General features: G+C 44.1%; 2 protein-coding genes across 17 annotated transcripts in view; one reads left to right on the forward strand and one right to left on the reverse strand.

Annotated features, from left to right (window-relative positions):
• Window positions 1–13,504, reverse strand: part of LOC107126792 (putative uncharacterized protein encoded by LINC00269) — a 214,597-nt gene extending 201,093 nt beyond the window's left edge. For 5 of the 16 annotated variants that reach the window (XR_012420740.1, XR_012420737.1, XR_010579611.2 and 2 more), the window contains exons 1-2: window positions 12,152–12,941; window positions 8,735–8,859 (exon numbers count right to left, since the gene is read on the reverse strand). Coding sequence is in view for 3 of the 16 variants with exons in the window: in XM_074008000.1 (XP_073864101.1) it covers window positions 13,076–13,468 (393 nt within the window). In the remaining 13 variants the exon portion in view is untranslated. Of the gene's footprint in view, window positions 1–8,734; window positions 8,860–12,151 lie in introns of all 16 variants that reach the window. The other 11 variants (XR_012420735.1, XR_012420731.1, XR_001483661.4 and 8 more) reach the window with 4 other exon arrangements.
• The window catches only part of TMEM233 (transmembrane protein 233), a 47,077-nt gene continuing 35,587 nt past the window's right edge, over window positions 11,635–23,124 (forward strand). Inside the window, exon 1 of the mRNA XM_005572375.5 lies at window positions 11,635–12,004. Coding sequence (XP_005572432.2) covers window positions 11,819–12,004 — 186 coding nt within the window. The 5' untranslated portion in view covers window positions 11,635–11,818. The remainder of the gene's footprint in view (window positions 12,005–23,124) is intronic.

Here is a 23,124-nt window from a genome sequence, read left to right on the forward strand (position 1 = left end):
TAAGAATGTGCATTGCAATAATGTTTGTGTTGTAGGGAGCTAAAGACCGCTAGATATCCATTACTGGAGAAATATAACAGTAAGTTGTAATAGATGCATGCTTTGAAATACTATGCAACTGTTAAAAGGAATTAACTAGATGTACATATAGCGGCAAAAATACATCTGAAAATCACATTGCTTTTAAAAGGTTAGAAACAGTGGTCTCTGTTACAAAATATGGTTTGTACCATTTAAGCACATATACACATAAAATAATGTATTGTGATACATATGTATTCAGATATATACCAGATATACACTACAAAGACATTTAAGCGGGTGTCTAAGATTGGAGTATGGAGGGGATAAAAAGAATCAAGCAAAACAAGGCCAGAGCCTTGAACAGACCAATGACAATATTTAAAATGAAGTGAGGAGTACCATTAACTAGCCCTCTGCACCTGAGATTTAAAAAAATGCATTTCACAGAGAAGAACAAAGGGCCAAGAATAGCCAAGAGGATACGAAGAAGGAAAGCAAGGGATTGGATTTGTCCTATCAAATATCAAGGCTTTTAATAAAGCTATAGAAATTAAGACAGGAGTGCAATAAAATCAAGTCTCAAGATAACACGTATGCAGTGGGCATGAAAAACAAATGGTCTAAATTTGATTACAGCGTTAGAGAACTCTAAGAACAAAATAGATAAATTATATATTTACAAATAATCTAGATTAACTTGATGAAATTGAATGGCATATAATAGAAATAACAATAGCTATATGGTTACAATATGCTGTATCCTCTTGGTATGGTTGGGCTGTGTCCCCACCCAAATCTCATCTTGAATTGTGGCTCCCATAATCCCCATGTGTGTGGGAGGGACCTGGTGGGAGATCACTGAATCATGGGGGCAGTTTCCCCCATAATGTTCTTGTGGTAGTAAGTCTCATGCAATCTGATGGTTTTATAAGGGGTTTCCCCTTTTACTTGGCTCTCATTCTCTCTTGCATGTCACCACGTAAGATGCGGCTTTCGCCTTCTACCATGATTGTGAGGTCTCCCCAGCCACACGGAACTGTGAGTCCATTAAACCTGTTTTTCTTTACAAATCAGCCAGTCTCAGGTATGTCTTTATCAGCAGCGTGAAAATGGACTAATACACTTCTGCCCTCCCAGGGATCCTTCCTCCTAATTTTTATTAATTATATTCTCCTCTGAAGGACTCAACTGTAATGAAATAGGTCCTTACAGGTCCTTCTCTATAAATTCAATCATGCCGCTTGATTCTGCAGTAAATCATACTTAGGTAACACTATTGAAACTATCCATTGGTGATACCACCCTTAGACAAAGCCCAAAGAATTACATTCTCTATATCATAGAAAACAAAATTTACATGTTGTAAACCTTGACAACACACGAAAAATGTCAGAGCAATTAGGGGGCAAAGAGATTTGGGTGTTGTATTTAGAGGACGAGATGACAGGTGTATAAGGCACAAGCTCTGAGAGGAAAGTTGATGCTTTATGGAAAGTGCCCATCATCATTTCATCATTTTGACCAGTGGAAGATGGTGTAAGAAATTAGAGGCAAAGAGAGAGGGTAGAAAGGAGAGGCTTCAGGGAAGCAAAGAGCAAAACCAGCCAGAAAGGATGAAAGACTACGCTCTTCCCTGCGGCTACAGGATAGCAGAGATCCAGCCCAAAAGGGCTTCTCAACTTCATATGACCCCAAGATTAGGTGCTTTTGCTCTGAAATATTTCAGAAACCTAACAGTGAGTGTGGGAAGAAAAAACATTCCACTTTCTTCAACTCTGAAGCACTGACATCCATTGTGAAAGCCCCATTTTCAGGGTTACTGCAATTTAGTCATTCACAAGGCAACTCGCTTTACAGTTAGTCCACTTGAGGTTCTGAATTAAAGGATGCCATAGCCACTTCCAGAAATGCCTATGGAATTACATCTTTTTGGAGGGGATATGTCTAGTTCACATCAATTCCACTTTCCCTACGATATACGTGCATGTCTCATGTGTCATTAAGCACTTTCTCACTTCAAAGCCTCTGGTCATTCTATTCCTCCTGCCTAACTGGCTTAAATCCCTACTTTTCACATGCCTTCTTCTTTTCATGCTACAGATCTCTGCTTCAATGTTAACATCTCAGTGAGGTCTTCCCTTACCATTCTATCTAAGTACCTTGCTACTGTCATCTGTCTCAGGCTGTCAGTCCACTAATCTTAGTTGAACACCTACTATGTGCCAGGCACTGTTCAGTCTTAGGACATACAACTGTGACCACATAAAAGCCCTGCCCTTGAGAAGCATTTTGAAATTACTTGTTTGTACATCTTGAAATAACTCAATGTTTGTTTGCTTTTCTTTTTTCAAGGGAGGGACGTACTTACCCCTAGAATATAAGCTCCACAAAGAGCATGAGCAAGGTTTGTTTAGTTCATCATCATATGCATCCCAGCACCTAGTACAAGGCATGCATTCACATAGCATTTGTGAACAAATCAAGGAATAGATGATCCCTTCACTTCACCATGCTGACTACCAATTGATTGGAATCCAAGGGACACTAGACTTGAGTTAAGCCAGATACTCTCTCCCAAGAGTTTGGAGTTTGATCCATAGACACAGATTAGTGATTGGGAGGCAGATGAGAAGAGACGAACTTTTATAGGGAGGTCCCCAGATCTGCCCTGTCTCATTCCTGCCTGTCTCAGTGCCTAGCAGTCTAACTCTTCTAGGAGCTGATGAAATAAAGCTTCCTTCCAATAAATTTCCCAAGGTCAGTTTTAATTACTCTCTATATCTGGCAATTGATTAATGCAACTGATTAGCAAAAAAGAACATTAATCAGCTCACATCCAAATCTGGTTTAAAATGATTCAAGGGCAGGTGCAATGCACATGCCTGTAATCGCAGCTACTTGGGAGGCTGACTTGGGAGGATTGCTTGAAGCCAAGAGTTCAAGACCAGCCTGAGCAACACTGTGAGACTCTAAAATAAATTTATTTTCATAAACACATAAAAATAAAATAAAATATTTCCATGGTTTCCTGTTCTTAGAATAAAATCTAGACTCTTTACTGGTGCTGGAAAGGCCCTACGTGGCCCGGTTGTACTTACCTCTTCTACCTTATCTCCTACCCTAAATGGCCTTTTTTCTGTTTCTTAAGCATTCTGAGTTCTTTTCTACCCCAGAGCCTTTGCACATCCCATTCCCATTGCCTGGAATGCTATTTCCTCAGCTTTTCAAATGTCTGGCTTCTCCTTAGTCACCAGATCTCTGCTCAAACATTACATCCCCAAGGAGGCATTCTCAGTCAGTCCTTCACCCCGCAGGATTCAGTCAGCACATTCACATTAAAGGACTATTTACAAAAGTGTGGGGAACCATAAGGGCTAGTGCAGCACCCCAGGAGCAAGAGAGGGGCTGTTACCCCTGCTGGGCCTGAAGGGGAGAGGGCAGGAACATTCCAGAATATAAAAGGAGAGCTCTGTGAAGACAGCTGCCCTTAGAGGACATGTGGCCTTCAACCCAGTGATTCACCCAGCTCAAGGCAACTCAGAAAGGAAGGGGCCAGGGAAGAATGCACCCTGACATCACTCTGCACCCTCCCTCCATTCTTCTCCATTCTCAAGGACTCCATGTTGGCCAAACCCATCTGACATTAGAAGGAAAGAAAGCTTGTTGATGTAGAATAGGGGTTGACAAATGTTTTCTAGTAAGTATTTTCAGCTTTTCAAGTCATGTAGTCTCTGTCATAACTATTCGACTCTGCCATTGTAGCATAGACCATACATAAATAAATGAGTGTGGCTGTGTTCCAATAAAAACTTTATTTACAAAAACAGGCAACAGGCCATCATTTGTTGGTCCTTGATGCAGAACATTCATGATGGTCTTCTGGGGCAGAGGGCAAGGTAGAGAAAGGTGGAGCATAGCCCTGGGGTTAAACAGAATTTGTCTAGCATCCCTTGCCTGGGCATCCCAAGTCACTATCACATTATCCTTTTTTTTTTTTTTTTTTTTTTTGAGACGGAGTTTTACTCTGTCACCCAGGCTGGAGTGCAATGGCGCAATCTTGGCTCACTGCAACCTCCGCCTCCTGGGTTCCAGCAATTCTCCTGCCTCAGCCTCCCAAGGAGCTGGGACTACAGGCGTGTGCCACCACACATGGCTAATTTTTGTAGTTTTTAGTAGAGACCATATTGGCCAGGCTGGTCTCAAACTCCTGACCTCGTGATCTGCCTGCCTCGGCCTCCCAAAGTGCTGGGATTACAGGCGTGAGCCAATGCGCCCGGCCCCAAATAAATATTTTTTAATGAATAATAACATGTAACTAATAAAGTATGATACAGGCTGACGAAAAATCCAGAATATCTGTTCTCCTTAAGTTAGGAGCACACCAAATAGTGTGCTCCAAACAGTAACTCCGTTCTCCCTCTCTAGGCCACACCAAAGTGTAATTCTTGTCTACTCCCTCCCAGTCTTCCTAGCACCCTCTCCAGACGAACTCTGCTCATCCACCACTCCCAGTGCCTCCACCATCCTTCACTCTGGTTGCAATTTCCTCCCCAACTTTCAGTCCTTCAAGACCTTTGGAGTTCAGAGTCTTTGAAAATAATTCTTCTTCGTGAGACCTCTACCCCATCCTCCCAGCATAGACAGACTTGCTTTGAGTGTCTCCATTTCATCTGATGAGGCCACAGTACTTCCCTGGGTAGGTGGGGAGGGAAGAGAGAAAGGAAATAGGGCTTAGAAGCCTCTCTAAAATTCCTGCTCTGTGTGTGTGTGCGTGTGTGTGTGTGCGTGTGTGTGCACGTGTGTGCCCGCACGCGTGTGTGTTGGTGTGTGTCAGGGTCTCACTCTGTCACCCAGGCTGGAGTGCAGTGGCACAAACATGGCTCACTGCAACCTCAACCTCCTGGGCACAATCAATTCTCCCACCTTAGCCTCCTGACTGGCTAGGACTACAGGCACACACCACCATGCCCAATTAATTTTGTTAGTATTTTCTGTAGAAACGGGGTTTTGCCATGTTGCTCAGGCTGGTCGCAAACTCCTGGGCTCAAGCAATCCTCCCACCTCAGCCTCCCAAAGTGCTGGGATTACAGACATGAGCCATCATACCCAGCCACGCTTTCTTATTTTTAATACAAAAGATGACAGATTCCCCCAAAGTATCCAACAAAACAATTATATTATCATACAATTTTTAAAGCAATCGAAAATGATTATCATCAATTTTTAAAGCAATCAAAAAGAGAATCACAATTTGCAAAGAGTGTAGTATACAGCATTAAGTTAAAAAAATCAAGATACCAAATTGTGTGTGTGCTTTTATTGCAAGCATATGAAAATTACTCCCGGATCCAAGGACTAGAAGAAAGTATGAGGAATGTCAATGCTAGTATATTAGAGTATGGGTGATTTCCCTCTGATTTCCATTACCACTGCTATACTTGCTAATTATTATGCTATACTTGCTAATTATTATGAGCAGTTCATCCATGAGCTACAGAGTATGGTCCAATACACAGCATTTTGTATCACCAATTCAGCAAGAAGAGTGACAGGTGGACACTTTCTTAGTATCTGGTACAAATAGGGAAAGAATTGCATTTTAAGCCTGAAAGACTGAGTTTTATTTAATATGGTCCTCCGTCCAGAAGTAGTTTCATTAAAAGGTATGGCTTAAGAAATTAATGAGACCAGGTGTGGTGGCTCACGACTGTAACCACAATACTTCGGTAGGCCAAGGCAGGTGGATCACCTGAAGTCAAGAGTTCAAGACCAGTCTGGCCAACATGGTAGAACCCCATCTCTACTGAAAATACAAAAATTAGCCAGGCATGGTGGCAGGTGCCTGTAATCCCAGATACTCAGAAGGTTGAGGCAGGAGAATCACTTGAATCCAGGAGGAGGAGGCTGCAGTGAGCCGAGATCACACCACTGCACTACAGCCTGGGCAACTCTGACTCAAAAAAAAAAAAAAAAAAGAGGAGAGAGAGAGAGAAAACCGAATCTGTTTCCCCCGATACTTCTCTCCTCTTTTCTTTTTTTTTCCTTGTGAGAGGACCAAAGTTGCTGGAAAGTGGAAAGGTAAATGGATGGTTTTCTAATAATATTAGCCAAAAAGACACTGTTACTTTGTAGCAAACCCCTGAGACCACAGCAGTTACTTTATGACTTTATGACTACTAACGGCTGGCACTTGAGACTAATGCGAAATTTGGCAGCAAATGCTTTCGACCTCTTACCATTTCCTAAAGATCTGGACTCTTTCTTACATTCTCACAGATCAGCAGAATCTCTCTCTCTCTCTCTCTCTCTCTCTCTCTCTCTCCCCCACCCCCCACCCCGCCCAACCCCTCCACCCCCAGCCCACTTTTATTTTGGAATCCTAGACATAGCTAAGATCAAAAAGCATAGATTTCCAGCACACAATCATAGATTCAACACCAATCTATTGCCATTGAATGTTACAGATTTGGGGATCCATTTGGCATTGGGAAGTTGTTCTTTGAATTAATCTCATTTCATCTGTTATGAAACATCTCATGTCTGTAGTCCATTGAATCTATAGTTGTTTCCTTGGCCTAAATTTTAATTTTACCTTTGTACATATCTTATGATACAACTTCTCAACCAGCCAATCTGAATTTTTTCTCTGCTCTTTCAAAGACTGTTATCTACCCTGTAAGATCACAATTCACAAAGAAAAGACCACGAATGCAGACATTCAGATACAAAAGAGATTCATCACAGCAATTTTAAAAATAACTGAATAAACACTAAAATTAATTTCAATACTTAATGATCAGGGCATGGTGACATAAATAATAATTCATTTAATCAATGAGAAATTACTCAGACTATGGAAACATCTGCAAAGGATGTTAATTATCATGTAACACTGAGTGAGAAAAAGAGGAAACAAAACTGTATATAATTCCATTTTAGTGGAAAACAATATATACATGTAGAAAGAGGACCAGAAGGCAACAGTCCCTTCTGTTTGGTTACGTGGATGATACCTCTTTCTGTTTACATTTTTATTCATTTTCTCAATTTTCTAAAATGAATACATATTTCTTTTACATTTGGAAATAAACTTGTTTCAAAGATCAAAAAGGCAAGTTGATACACTAGAATCCAGAAAACTACAGTAAGCCTTTTCCCTCTCCTAGGCTGGCTATTAGAAAGTTGCTTTCTCCTCTGTCTCATTTTAAAGAGGGTAGGTATTGCCACATTATTAAGCAATCAGCCAGTAGGATTCATCCAAGAACAATAAACTGACCTCTCAAGAGAAAATTAGTGAAGCTCAGGAAATTAGAGCTGGAAACCCCCACTGAGTGATCTAATGCATCCCTCAAGAATCAGCGCCATATACATTACACTTTCTGGTGCAGGCACTTTCTTTTCAATTTAATTTGAAAAGTTTCAAGTGATGGCAATTTCACTGCTACATCTTAGACCAGTCAACAAGCTATTAATCCATCTTCCCTGAGCAGAGCATAGTAACTCCAATAAACTTCAGAGATATCCATTTAACTTTCTGGCCTGGACCTACCAGCTGAACAAACGCTTCAGACCGAGTTCAAATTCTGGCACCTCCTCTTAGCTAGAAGAATTTACACAAGTCCCCTTACCTATCTGTTCCTAGGTTTCCTCATTTGGGAAAAAGAAAACCTCATCACCTCCCTCAGAAAATCTGCTGTAAGAATTAAATGAGATGATACACACAGAGAACGTGCTTAGGGCAACAGTGGTGCTCGGTCAATGTTTGGCGATTCTAGAGCGCTCGGCTCATGTTAAACAGTTGTTTTCCTGGCAGAAGAAACAGTCTACAATGAGTCAATGATCCCTTCTTTTGGCTTTCCCTAGATAACACTAGTGGGTTACAGTGAACAATATAGTTCAAAACTTTGAAAAGCAAAATTTCATTTGGTACCCAAACCTTGGGCTACTGGCACCAACGAAATTAACTAGCCTCATCGACATCTGTGAAAAGAAGGGGGGAAAATAAAAATAAAAATATTGTAAAAATAAATTAGGCTCAGATCACAAATGTGGTTCAGAGAGCACTTTTTCATTGTGAATAAGAGCCAGAATTGGAAGGCCAGGAGGATGGGAAAAAGAAGACATGGAATGAAGAGTCACCTTTGAGAAGGAATCAGTATTTTGATGAATAGTTCATGGAGAGGCTGAAGGAAAGAGAAGAATGCTGCCAAGTACCTAACTTGGATGACTAAATTCACAATTTATTCATTCAATGAATTATCTGTTGAGCACCTACTAAGGGCCAGGCATGGTCCTGGGTGTTTGGGATAACACAGCAAACAAAAAGGAAAAAAAAAATCTCTGCCCTTGTGGAGCTTCCTTTCTAGTGGGAAAGACAGTAAATAAGAAGACAAATAAATAAAAACGACCGTGTCTGACATAGGAAATAAACAAGGTAATGGGATGGAGAATAAGAGGATGGGTTCCACTTTAGATATAATGGTCACGGAAGGCCTCTGTCAGGCGGTAACATGTGAGTTAGTGGGTCCTGGAAGATGAGAAGGAACCAATAGTTAGAGAGGAGAGGAAGCATTCCAGGAGGAAGGAACAGTAGGTACAGAGAAGACTTTGGGGTGGGAAAAGGTTAGGTATGTTGGAGAAACGGGGGACAATGTCTATGTAACTGAAGTGCAGTAAGAAAGGAGAGAATTCTGGGCATGGTGGTGCATACCTGTAAATCCCGGCACTTTGGGAGGCTGAGGTGGGAGGATCGCTTGAGGCCAGGAGTTCGAGGCTGCAGTGAGCTATGATTGCATAACTGCACTCCAGCCTGGGCGACAGAGCAAGACTCTGTTTCTAAAAAATAAACAGTAAATAAATAAGCAAATAAGAAAGGAGATACTTGGCAGAAGAGATTGGAAAAGTGGGCAGGGTTCATTCACCAAGGACCAAGCCTTGAGAAGCAGGTTCTTGGGGAAGAAAATGAGTTCCTCTTTGACACACTGAGTTTGGGACACGTGAGAGGATCTCCAAGCTAAAGAGCCAGGACTGCGTCCTAAGAATTAGAGACAGACTGGGATCTGAGAAATTGCTCAGTTGCATCAGAATCACCAGGGAGTATTCTAAAAATACAGTCATTAAAAGTACAGATTTCTGGCTGGGGGCGGTGGCTCACGCCAGTAATCCCAGCACTTTGGGAGGCCGAGGCAGGCAGATCACGAGTTCAGGAGATTGAGACCATCCTGGCTAACACGGTGAAACCCCATCTCTACTAAAAATACAAAAAATTGGCTTGGCATGGTGGTGGGCACCTGTAGTCCCAGCTACTTGGGAGGCTAAGGCAGGAGAATGACGTGAACCCGGGAGACAGAGTTTGCAGTAAGCTGAGATCGCACCACTGCACTCCAGTCTGGGTGACAGAGCAAGACTCCGTCTCAAAAAAAAAAAGTACAGATTTCTGGGGTGCTACCTGGAAAATTCTAATCCAAGTAGGTCTTGATCAAGACCTGAAAATCATTTTTTTCAATACATCCAGGTAATTTTGGTCAATTCATTTAAGAAACATTTCTTGCATTCCTACTATGCACCAGGACAATTCTTAAGTGCTGGAACTATAGTTCTGAACAGGTTGGACAGGTTATAGTCTAGAGAAAGAACAGACAGTGAACAAGTAAAGAAATAAATTACAATTGTGACACACACTACACATACACAAAAAAATAACAAGCTGGCAAGTATAAAATAAGGATGGAGACCTACACTAGATAAATCTACAAGGAAGATCTCTCTTTGAGGAAGTGACTTAAGCTGTCACCTGAGGAATAAGAAGGAGGAACCTCCCAGAACATTAGGAGGCCAAGGCGGGTGGATCACGAGGTCAGGAGTTCAAGACCAGCTTGGCCAAGATGGTGAAACCTCTACTAAAAATACAAAAATTAGCTGGGCGTGGTGGTGGACACCTGAAATCCCAGCTACTCGGGAGGCTGAGGCAGAGAACTGCTTGAACCCAGGCGGTGGAGGTTGCAGTGAGCCAAGATCACACCACTGCACTCCAGCCTGGGTGACAGAGTGAGACTCTGTCTCAAAGTGAAAAAAAAAAGAAAGAAGGAGGAGGAGCCATGTGACAGCCAGGGAAAAGCAGTTGAGGAAGAGGGAACAGCCAATGCAAAGACTTGGTTGAGAATTCAGTAGATGAATCTAATCTTTTAGTTATTCCCATTTCATTAATCCATCAAAATGAAAAAGAAGGCATGGTGGAGAATGTACTATTTCATCTTTGTGTGTTCACCCAGCAAGCTATACTAAGCACATCCCTTGTACCAGGAACTGTGCCAGATGCTGACACAAAGATGAGCCAGATGACCCTTTCTCTCGGGGAGTGTGCAGTCCAATGAGGGAGGCAGGTAACAAAATAAGCATGGCTCATGAGATAAGTGAGAATCTCCCAGGCAATCAGCTTATGTTCTGAGAAAGCCAAGAAGATGATTAATAGTTTCGAGTATGATGATGCGAGCAATTGCTTTTGACACTGCATGATCAAATTATTTTCATTTCTTTGTGGTCCTGCAGCTCAGAATACCTGGATTTTTTGGTGAAATATTTGCAAGGGATATCAGGTTTAGGATACTGTATAATGCAGTATTATGTTTCAGAATATAAGGAGAAATAGCATGCTAATAATAGCTAATACTTATTGAGCACATGTATTTACCTGGATAATGTACCATCTCATGGAAGAGTCACTACGCCTTTATGAGGCAGGGACTATTATTATTTCCGCCTTTTCAGATGGAGAAATAGGGGCTTAGCAAGACCAAGAGGCTTTCCTGAAGTGACAATTTCCCAGTTCTGTCTGGATTCGAGCCTCAGTTCTGGTCCACACGCCCTCTCATGAATAGCTTAGACACCGATACATTTGCTTTTCTTGCTCTAGTCCCCAAAGTGGATACCTTGTTCTTCTCCCCAACCCACTCACTTATCCATCTAGGTTGCCTAGGCTAGCCTGATCTACCTGCATTTCTCCCCAGGGGTCCTGCAGGTGGAAAAATGGAAAGAATGGGCACCTGGACGGGCATGGACAGGGCAGTGCCCACTGACTGACTATACTGGATTCTAGTCTCTTGAGCCCCAAGTAGAATGTGGAAAACTTTGAGGCCAAAGCTGGGCACCTGGTTCCCACCCCATCTGGGGCAGGGGGCTGGGGGAGGAGAAATTCCTGGGACTCAGTGTTCAAGGTCTGAGGCACAGGAGACAAATCAAATGCCAAGGCACCAGACAGTTAAGGTAAAACGTTGAAGTCAAGAGGAAGTAGTGAGTCTGTTGCCAACTGGATAGGGTTGGTCCTATCCCATCTAAATGTATTAGAATTAAGTGGCTTTTAAAAATGAGCAGGTCATCTTCAGCCCGCGGGCTGGCCAATTTGGAACTTAATGGGCCTTTGCGTCCTCCTTCTCTGAGCCTCCTTTTATTCCAGACTTTTCAGTATGAGTTTGTGCGTCCCTCCGACGGTCTCTGGGTGTGTCCTTCAGGCAGTAGGATGCCTTCGACTGCCTGTCCCGTTTCTCAGGCTGACGCTCTCTCTGTCCTCCCCGCCTCCCCTCACTCCTCTCCCTCCCTTCCTCCTTGTGGGGAGGCTCTTGGCCCGGGTCCCTGAGCCCGGGCGGGTGCTGGCAGAGGACGCAGAAGGGGTGAGGTCACGTCTCCCTTGAGCCCCGAGCCGCTGGCTTTTCAGAGCCTCGCCTCGAGCGGGCGGCCAGAACCCCAGACCACACAGACCGTGAGCTTCTCCGCCCTCCCGGCACCGCCGGCCTCCCCCATGTCTCAGTACGCCCCCAGCCCGGACTTCAAGAGGGCTTTGGACAGCAGTCCCGAGGCCAACACTGAAGATGACAAGACCGAGGAGGACGTGCCCACGCCCAAGAACTACCTGTGGCTCACCATCGTCTCGTGTTTTTGCCCTGCGTACCCCATCAACATCGTGGCTTTGGTCTTTTCCATCATGGTGAGTGAATCAGGGCCAGAGGCAGCCGGGAAGGAGAGACCCGGGCGGCTTTGAGCCCCTGCAGGGGATTCCGCGCGCTCTCTGCGGCTCCCTTCCTCACGGCCCCGCCCGCGCTAGGAGTTCTTTGTCCTCGCACATCCTCCTCACCTTTCTCAGGCTCTCAGAGCTCTCCCCGCAATCATCAGCACCTCCTCTGCACTCCTCGTGGTGCTCGGAGCCCTGATGAAGCTTCCCCCAGGCTAGCTTTCCTCTTCTTTCCAGCTCCCGGGGTGCGTTTCGTCTCCAACCCGGGGAAGTTCTTCCGTGGACTTTGCTGACTCTTCTGACCTTCCTAGGCACTTGCCCGGGGCTTCTCAACCCTCTTTTCTAGAGCCCCAATGCGCGCCACCCTAGTGGGCGGCAGTTAGTGCATTCCCAGAGCGCGCAGGTTCTACGTTCCTTTCCCTGCGGCGCCGGGGGCTCCTGCGCTCCAGCGGCCGGGACTGTCTCTATCTCAGCCTGTGCTCCCTTCTCTCTTTGCTGCGCCCAACGGCACCGCTTCCGCCACTCTCCGGGGGGTCCCCAGGCGATTCCTGATGCCCTCTCCTTGACCCCCCGTTTCTGCTCTTTGGCACCGCACGCTCTGTCCAGGCAACAGTGTCCTCTCGCTTCTTCCCACACCTAGCCTCCTCTCCTTGCCTCCCTCCGGCACCCGCTTTTTAACGGCCCCCAGGCTGCCTTACATCCGCTACCTCTTTAGGTCTTTCTTGGACTCCCCGTGTGCCCCCCTCACCAGCAAAATGGGCGCGCCTCTCTTACTCTTTCTACCCAGTGCGTCGTAGTTCCTCCCTGTTTGTTGCGCACTGGCCCTAACCTCGCCTCTCTTGGTGTCCCCCAGGGCTCCCAGGCGCCCCTCCACCGCTCTGTCGTGCGCCCAGAGCTCTCCCGGGAATGAACTGGGGAATTCCACGCAACATGCGGCTCCGCCCGCCCTCTCCGCGCAGGCCTCCCGAGCTGCCCTCCTCTCTAGGAGTGGCCGCTGGGGCCTCCCGTCCGCCCTTCCGGAGCTCAGCTCCCTAGCCCTCTTCAACCCTAGTAGGAACACCCGAGCGAACCCCACCGGGAAGGCGACGAGCGCCTGCTAGGTCCTCGCCTTATTGACTGCAGCAGCTGGCCCGGGGGTGGCGGCGGGGTGAGGTTCGGACCGGCACTGTCCCGGGACAACCCTTGCAGTTGCGCCCCCTCCCCCACCGGCCCACCTCGCCTGCAGCTGGGCCACTGAACTCCCCGGCCACAGACGCAGAGCCCTGATTCAGCGCGGTGAAAATTGCGAACCACCCGTCCCCCGTCAAGTCCGCCCACACTTGCCCACGGGTGGTGGCACCACATTCGCTTCGTGCTCACCTGCAAGGCTCCTGCAAGGTCACTTGCAGCCGTAAATTGCCCTTTCCCAAACCAGTTTGTGGACGGCGTCTGCGCCGACATGAAAGCGCGCGCAGCCGCTGAAGTTCAGTCAAGCCTGTATTCAAATCCCAGTTCTCCCACTTTCTAGCTATGTGATCTCTGAAGTCACTGCATCTCTGAACCTCAGTCTCTTTGTAAAACCGGAATAATCACAGCCATGTTTCTTGGGGTTGTTGGGAGCATTCATGACATAATAATTGTTAAGTGCTTAGAACAGGGCCCAGCATGGTATCTTCACAAAATCTTTACTCAAATGTCACTTCATGAGGCCTTCTGTGATTGCTGTTTAAAATCAGGACCCCCACCCACCCACCCCCCGCAAGCTCTGTTCTTTCCTCTCTGCTGCCTTTTGACCAAATTACTTCTCTCCATCTGATATAGCATTTTAATTATTTGTATGTTTACAGTCTGTCCCTCTCATTAGAATATAAGCTCTATGAGGTCAGGAATATTTGTCGGTTCCTGTATCTTCAGCATCTGGAAGAAAATCTGGCACGTGGTAGATGCTTAATAAGTATTATGACATGAATGCATGCATGAATGAATGGTGTGGATGAATCATTAATCTTTTTTTCCCATCCTGGAGGCCCGGCAGCCGTCGCATCCGCTTCCTTCAGACCAACCAGCCAATTTCCTCCCTTCCTTCCTATCCCCATATATCCGGTCTTGACTCTTTTTGCCGAGAGTTTGGAAACGATGCTGCAGCCAAATTCTCCAGGCAGCAGCAGACTGTCTGGCTGGCACTGGTGCCCACATTCTATCCTGGTTTATTAATGAAGCAGCCAGTTCACCCCTTTCCCAGTGCCACTTAGGAAACTGCGTGCAAAGCCTTTTTCCCTCATTGGTCTGAAATGAGCTGGCACTCCAGCTGGTAGTGACAGGTCAGATATTGATGCTGCTGCTTGGTATGCCCTGGGAGAAGAGGTTTGCACATGCTTTGAATTGAAACTTCCTTTTCTAATCCCCTCTTCCCCATTCCCTCCCCCAAGCCTTTTTCAGTTTTATAAGAGACTATTCTGTTGCCAGAACAGACCCTGGAGACAGTTTACTATGGACAAGTTTGTATCTTTATTTATTTATTTATTTATTTGAGACGGAGTCTCGCTCTGTCACCCAGGCTGGAGTGAGTGCAGTGGCATAATCTTGGCTCACTGCAACCTCCACCTCCTGGGTTCAAGCGATCCTCCCACCCCGGCCACCCCAACTAACTGGGATTACAGATGCAGGCCACCACGCCCGACTAATTTTTGTATTTTTAGTAGAGACGGGGTTTCACCATGTTGCCCAGGCTGATCTCAAACTCCTGACCTCAAGTGATCCGCCAGCCTCGGCCTCCCAGAGTGCTGGGATTACGTGGGTGAGCCACTGCGCCCGGCCAGGTTTTATACCTTTTTAAACCCTTGGTTTCTTCATCTATAAAATGGGAATGTGAAAGCTGTTTTAAGATGAGCAAAACTGTTGTAAGGACGAAACAAAACAAAGCATTCTAGCTGTTAGCACTATGCTTGGTACATGCAATAATTGTCAGACGGATGTATAGATTTGGAACTTGGAGATATCGTGTTACATACGAAAACAAACAGAAATTCTAAACGGTGTGTCCTACACCCTTCCTGTTGCACTTTCTCTAAGGTACTGGAAGTGTTTTCCCATTGATGTAGTGCAGCTCTGGGCTTGATCAGTTTCATCACAAGGACTCCAAAGGACAAAGGACAAAGAGGAAGAGGAAGGATGTGCAGTAGGAATGTGGGAGACCAATTCTGCCAGGCGTTTGCTTCCCCTAGGGTCTCTTGTGATGTTTAGTCCTGGCTATTTTCAACTCTCACTTCTCTGTAATTTATGATTTGTGGTGCTCTCAATGATTTAGGGTGTTACTGGCATTTGGTGGAAAGAGCCAAAGTACTAATGTCTGCCATGCTAGGGGCTGTCTCCCAGTGAAGAATGGACACATTCGCAATACCAAGACCATCCCAGTGAAGAAGCACTGTAGGATGATGCAAATTTATATAAACATGGATGTGTGGAACATATTGGCAAGGCTCAAAATAATTAGTTTCCAGAATGGTAAAAAAGAGCCAATGATCTCAAAATAATCAATACTTAAATATTTATTAAACCAAGCCTGAGAAGCTTTCTATAAAATCACCAAATTAGAGTAGGTGCTGGCAAAGAAAACTACTTTGGAAAAATACACATTCAAGAAGAGTGTTCTTCAAGTTGTAGATTTCTGTGTTCTTTCTACCACCCCATGTAGCTCCAGGGGAGTCCTGGGGTCCTGGGGGTTAGGAGGTGGCACACCGCAGATGAACTCTAGTCCAACATGTCTTGTTGTATTGAGTGTTGACAGGTCAAGCATTGTCAGGGACAGAGAAGTGTTGCTTCCTCTATGTATTGAAAGTCTATTTGTTGAAAGCATACTTAACCTCAATGTGAGAGACGCATATCTCAAGAATTTCTCCCTAGACTGGGTTCCTGGTAGCTCATATTGCATCTTTGCGTGAATTTGAATATGGCACATTTTCTCCATGCAGACACAACCCTCCACCAGGGCACATAGCTTGGTGAGGAGCACAAGCTGGCTTTCAGGCCTCATTCATCATGATCCCACCCATCCCTGGCTATCTGTTTATTCCCTGTAAAAGAACCCCATAATTTCCTAATGTGGCCCTCGACCCTGGAGAAAGAATATTTATTTGTTATTCAGCACGTACTTATTGAGCATCTATTAGGTGCCAGGCTCTATTCCAGCTATTCCTTTGTCTCTATCAAGTGGCAAATAAGATCAGAAAGGTCTCTGCCCTCCTGGATCTCAAAGAAGTGGGGCTCTAAGCAAGCTGCAAGAGTGTTGGCAAATTTAGGGTTAGTTCACTGTCTATTGGTTTTGTCGCTGGAATTTGCTACCTTACTCAGAAGACGAGTTTGTGCCAGCCCCCAATTCTTGATGACATCATGATGACTCATTTGCAAAACTGAAGCAATTGGTCACTCTAATCATGGATACAAAATAACCAATGACTTTTAACCGGGTGGCTTATAAGCTTTTCATTAGCACTTCTCTCTCACACCTACCAATAGGTGTGTGGGGATTTGCCCATTCTTCATTGGGGAACAATTCATAGCATGGCAGGACAGTAGTACTTTGAGTCTTTCCACCAAATGCCAGTAGCACCCCCAAATCATTGAGACCACCACAGATGCTCCCACATTTCTAAATGCCTTCATGGGGAATGGTGCAACCCCTAGTCGAGATTCCCAAGCACACCATTGCCTGAGATGTCTTACACACATCCCTGTCTAGAGAACCTGTCTAGAGACCAACCATTAAGGTTCAAATCCTTTTCTTTGATGTGCTTATGATTTTATGCAAGTGCCTCGATCTTTCTGAAGCTTGGTTTTTCCACCTTGTAAAATGGGGGTTGTGATAGTATTTACCCAAATGCAATTGTGGAGATTAGATAATAAAAGTTAAAAGTTTTCAGGTCACTGCTTAGAACACAGCTAGAATTCAATAAGTATTGATTTGATGATGGTGATGATGATGGAAGATATGTCTATTCTAGAGATACAAGCCATTACCTTTTCCAGTTTTTCTGTTTTTATTGAGACTAGAAAATTTGATAAGAATAAAAACAGTGACCAATAGTAGACATGTCACTGGAATAAAAATTTGTTGCAGCATAAAGTAAATATTAATGCCAAACTGAAACACATACAAATAAGCAGAGGACTTTTGATTAATCATGAAATATTGAACATACCTGTTTTGCTCCCACCCCTTCTAAGACCACTTAAAATGATAGTAAGTGCTATTTGGTAGCACAATAGGGTGACTACAGTCAATAATAACTTAATTATGCATTTCTAAATAACTTAAAGGGTGTAATTACATTGTCTGTAACATAAAGGATAAATGCTTGAGGGATGGATACCCCATTCTCCATGATGTGCTTATTTCACATTGCATGCCTGTATCAAAACATCTCATGTACCCCATAAACGTATATACCTATATGTGCCCAGAATTTTAAAAAAATGGTAGTAAATGAATTTAAAATGATATAAACACTCAAGGACAAATTAGGAAAACAGAAGAAGAAATGAGTGTGGTGACAAAATCTTAGACGATGGAAAATAGCTGGTTGGACATCAACTAATTTTGCGTAGTAGGTGACACTGAAATCTAAATCCTGTACAAATAGTAGCCAACAAGAAGAAAGTCATTTTTCTCTGCAAAGCTCTAGGAAAGCTCAGAAATTGGAGGTACTAGCTGAAGACACTGCCTCTGATGTTAGGAATAAAGGGTAGGGAAAATCTTTGAAAGTCTGTTTATGAAGTCGTGGAACTGCCAGAGATCGCCTACCACCCCACACAGCCAGGCCCCCACTTCCTCACCATCTCAGAAGATTAGAGATTTTCTCTGTGGTAAGATTAAACAGAATGACTGTAGACACCAGGCACAGCTGAGATAAGAGTTTAGGTGCCAAGCTGAAAACGAGATTCATGGAAAGCTGCAATGTTGAACAAGGAAGCTCCTTCCCCAACTTGGTTTCCTGGACAGAAATTGGAGAATTTCTCTCCAAGGATGTGACCAGTCCAAAAGAAAAAATCTTTAGGAGTCCTCCAGAGAGAGGATGCCATCCACCCACCCATTAACAAGCTCATATGGATTAATAATGGCTTCAGAATTGTTATCAGGAATGCTGAAGGCTAAACAATAGTGAAAAGATGACTTCAAAAATCCTAAAAGAAAATTATTCACAACTTCACTTCTAGACCCATCTAAATAATCATTCAAGGGAGAGAGAAGAATAAAGACTTTTCCAGACATTTAAGGTCTCAAATAAATTGTCTGGCGTACATCTTTTCTCAGAAAGTCATGGGCGAATGTGCCTCCCAAAAAGAAGGGAGTAAGTCAAGAAAAAAGACATGGGATCCAGAAAAGGGACTGGACACAGAAAAGAGACAGAGAAATGCTCCTGAAAACAAGGCAACCTGTCTCTCACACCCACAGAAGATGCAGTTGATAATGGATGGTTGGTCTGAAGGCTTTGTCACAACCCATGATCTGGTTGTGGGCCGGCACCGTAAGCCACAGCCATGCCCCAAGTCTGACCGTACCTGCTGTGGATGATAAGGTCAGTGGTCAGTAAATACTCACGGGATGAAAAACAAACCAAACCACATGTTTTTTTCCATCTGACCCAAGCTCCACCAGAGCTTGAAATACAGTTTTAGCTGTTCGCCCGTCAAAACTGCTTCAGGTGGACTTCAGCTAGGTGTAGGGGGAAGATCGTGTGTGTCTGTGAACTTGGAAATAACAGGTCTTGGTGCAGGCAACGGATCCAGAGGGCTTGACACTGCCCGCTAGTTGGAGCACCGAATGCTGATTCATTGGCTGTCTCCCTGTCACTTCTCCCAATGTTCTCTGGCTCTTTCCACAGCTGAGATTGTCACATGAGAAATGGGGTATTAAAATTATAGACCCCTGTGACTTATTTCTTGTGAATTTCTTGCTTGAAGCTCTGAAGAGCATTCAGATGGTTCCAGATGACGAAGACCCTGTCCGAAGTGTGTCATCATGGGAAGGTCGCGTTCCAGATACCCATAGATTTTGCAAATATGCACATTTCCCCAGCAGCCCTGCCTCATCAGTTACTTTCGTAAGTTTTGCCTCTTGGTGGCCACTGACATTTGGTATTTGAGAATCTAGAATTTAAACTGTTTTTAGAGTCCTTTCAGATCATTGGTGGTACAGACTATGTCTATTTCAAGATGTGAATCTGTGTGCTCCTAATTTTAAAAAAATACAATTTAAGAGCCATTTAAATTTACTGATGAAATGCTGTAAAGGCTGGGTTTGTTATAACATAATATGTGGGGATAGAGATATAACAAGATTGGCCACTAATGCATGACAGTGGAAGCTGGGTTATGGGAACATGGGGATTTATTATATTACCCCGTCAAATTGTGTATACATTTAAAACTTTCCATAATAAAAAGTAAAAAGGGGGCCAGGCATGGTAGTTTACGCCTGTAATCCTAGCACTTTAGGAGGCTGAGGGGGGTGGACCACCTGAGCTCAGAAGCTTGAGACAAGCCTGGGCAACATGATAAAATCGCGTCTCTACAAAAAAAAAAAGAAAAGAAAAGAAAAATGGCTGGGCACAGTAGTGAGTGCCTGTAGTCCAAGCTACCCAAAAGGCAGAGGCAGGAAAATCACTTGAGCCCAGGAGGTGGAGATCGCAGGAAGCCGAGATCATGCCACTGCCCTCCAGCCTGGGCAACAGAATGAGACCCTGTCTCAAAACAAACAAACAAAAAAAGTAAAAAGAAAGAAATTCAGATAGAACTTCTGAGTTCTCCTCCTAAGTCATTATCTGACTCCTAATGACTCCTAAGTCATTATCTGCCCAGATGAGCGGCAGATAAGAGAACAAGACAGCAGCTATTAAATGAGTTGGCCAAAAAGGCTATGGTTGAGGTAGAGCTTGTCATTAATTAGTAACAAAACTATTTCTGGTTTATGTGTGAATGTCAATGATGACTTTGAAGAATACCTTCAAATAATCATCAAGGGGAGCCCAGGTAGAATTCACATCCTAGAACTTTAATCACCTAAGGATCTTGTTAAAATGCAGACTCCACTCCTCTTTCAAGGCTCAGCTAGAAAATCACCTCCTCCATGAAGCCTTTTTTGATTGCCTCCTCTCTTTCACTCAAGGTTGTGCCCTCTATACTCTGAACAGATTTCCTCTCGGGTCATCTTTACTTCCTTGCACTGATTTGTGTATGTGAGCCCCTTAAGATTACACTGTTAGCCCCAGCACCTAGCACAATGTCAAGCGTGAAGTCCACATGTAACAAACATTTGATGAATGAATAAATGAATTAATGAATTAATGACTACACAGGCCAAAGTCTGCTCCTACCTTTATCTCTGAGGGTTTGCTTCCCTTCCCCAACTGTGTTCTGCATTCCTGCCAAAACCTTATTTGGAAAATATCCAGGAGACTCAGGCAAATGCCAAGGGTCACTGAGAGGTTGGCCAAGGCTTGGTTCCCAAGGATAATTTTCCTGGCTGCTCCAGAGCTCACCAATATGCTCACATTGCAGACCAGTGGGTCCACGTTTGGAAATTTGTCTTTATTCTCAGTTTGTTAGTTCAGGGCAGGACACTCTTCAGCTCAAAGCCCCTCATCCAGAAATGTGAGCCTGAACATACCTGAGAATGTCCAGGTCTGCACGTTCAAGAATTAAGCCAGACTTTCCAAAATGCTGCTTCTCAGAAAACTGGTTGTGTCTGGTGATAACAAATTTTACCAAAAAAGGTACAGGTGCAGGAGATGATTAAATTGAGAAACCAAATGCTGAGTTGAGCAAAAGTTAAGTCTTTTCTTTCCTTTGGAGCTTTTTGGAGCCTTTGGCAAACCACCATGCATTATGGCTCTTTAATGGAATAGTAGAGTATAGGGCATTTACTAAGCATTTTCCCAGATTCTTGGATCACAAGGCTAATATGCTACAGCACACATTTTGGGAAATACTGTTCTTAATAATACCTTGGTTCTCATTTTAATGAGTACAGCTGCTGTTTATATGGGAAGATTGCATGGTATCCATCCTTAACATTCTTGCGTTGTAGACCCACCTCTCCCCCTTTCTTCCAACTTGGGTGTTTTGGGGTTTGGTTTGTTTTTGTTGTTTTTCTGTTTTGTTTTTGTTTTTGAGGCAGGATCTTACTCTGTCACCCAGACTGGAGTGCAATGGTGCAATCATGGCTCACTGCAGCCTCAATATCCTGACTCAAGCGATCCTCACACTTCAGTCTCCAAAGTGCTGGAATAACAGACATGAGCCACTAAGCCTGGCTAATTTTTAAATTTTTTTTTGTAGAAACAGAATCTCCCTGTGTTGCCCAAGCTGGTCTCAAACTCCTGGCCTCAAGTGATCTTCCTGCCTCAGCCTCCAAAGTGCTGAGATTACAGGCATGAGCCACTATGCTTGGCTAAGTTGGCTGTTTTTAATGAGTTTCCCTAGCCAAATTTTTGCTAATTTCCTTCCTCCCTCACTCCTTTTTTTTTTTTTTTTTTTTTTTTTCTGCAGGTGAAATTCAGGAACTTGACTTTGTTTCCTTTACCCTTTGTATCATATCTTCTATTCCCCAAACTAAAGGAGACTTTCTCTATTTTACTCCTCTTTGATAACTTTATTTGTTCTTTGCTGTGGGTAATTTTTATAGTAGTTTAGTATTTCTATTATTATTATTATTATTGTAACATTTATACATTTGTCTTTACTTTTTAAAGCATTTCATATTGACACGATTTCACTTGTTCCTTGCAAAAATCCCAGCAAGGTACATAAGAAAGCTGTTCTCCTTATTTATCCTTAAGAAAACTGAGGCTCAGAAATGTGGTAAGCCTCTCCAACAAAATCAAACATGACAGTCCTTATACCCATGAAGCATTATAATCAGACAGCTATGCCTTTCCTTTTTTTTTTTTTTTAAGACAGGGTCTCACTCTGTTGCACAGGCTGGAGTGTAGTGGTACAACCACAGGTCACTGCAGCCTTGACCTCCCCAGGCTCAGTTGATCCTCCCAGTTCAGCCTCCCAGGCAGCTGGGACTGTAGGCACACACCACCATGCCCAGCTAAACTTTTTTGTATTTATTGTATAGATGGTTCACCATGTTGCCCAGATTGGTCTTGAACTCCTGTGCTCAAGGGATCTACCCCCATCAGCCTCCTGAAGTGCTGGGATTAGAGGTGTGAGCCACCACGTCTGGCCCTGCCTTACTCTTTGATAGAAAACAGCTTTGATTGTTCTAGAAGCTTTCTCTTTTAACAGATTTACCCCCATCAATATAAGAAGTATCATACAATACTCTCAATCAAGCCTGTCAGAATTCCTCCATAGCTTTTGGCTCTAATGATAGACAGCCAAAAAGGACAATTCTTACTTATCCTGAAAATATTTATGGAGAGAAAAAGCCCAAAAGCCCAAGAAGAAGAGAGACAAGCATGAATGAATCAACGGTGCTGAAAAGAAAATGCACCTTGTAGTCTGGAAGCCCAGTCTCAGAATTCCCAGCACCACTTTCAGGTGTAGAAACAGGAGCAAGCAAAACCCAAACTAGAAATCCCAAAGTCATCCAAAAACTCAGATGTTATTCCTAAAAATATTTGCTAAGTGCCCACATACATCAAGCTATTTTGATGGGAACCTGCTATCTAGGAGTTTGGAATTTAAAACAATATTGATCTATATAAAAAGAGTTTCTTGCACCTGGAAAAAAAAATCAGACTATGTTCAGAAATTTATGTAAGTCTACAGATGGAGGGGAGTATAAGGAGGGGTCACTGGGAAAGAAAGAAACAGAGACAGAGACAGAGAAAGGGAGAAAACTCACTTCTGCCTAGATTTCAGAGGATGTATGGAAATGCCTGGATGTCCAGGCAGAAGTTTGCTGCAGGAGTGGAGCCCTCAAAAAGAATTTCTGCTAGGGCAGTGTGGAAGGGAAATGTGGGGACAGAGCCCCACACAGAGTCCCCATTGGGGCACTGCCTAGTGGAGCTATGAGAAGAGGGCCACTGTCCTCCAGACGCCAGAATGGTAGATCCTCTGATAGCTTGCACCATGCACCTGGTGCAACCCACAACACTCAACACCAG

The sequence above is a fragment of the Macaca fascicularis genome, chromosome 11 (assembly GCF_037993035.2).
Source record: "Macaca fascicularis isolate 582-1 chromosome 11, T2T-MFA8v1.1".
NCBI classification, from domain to species: Eukaryota; Metazoa; Chordata; class Mammalia; order Primates; family Cercopithecidae; genus Macaca; species Macaca fascicularis.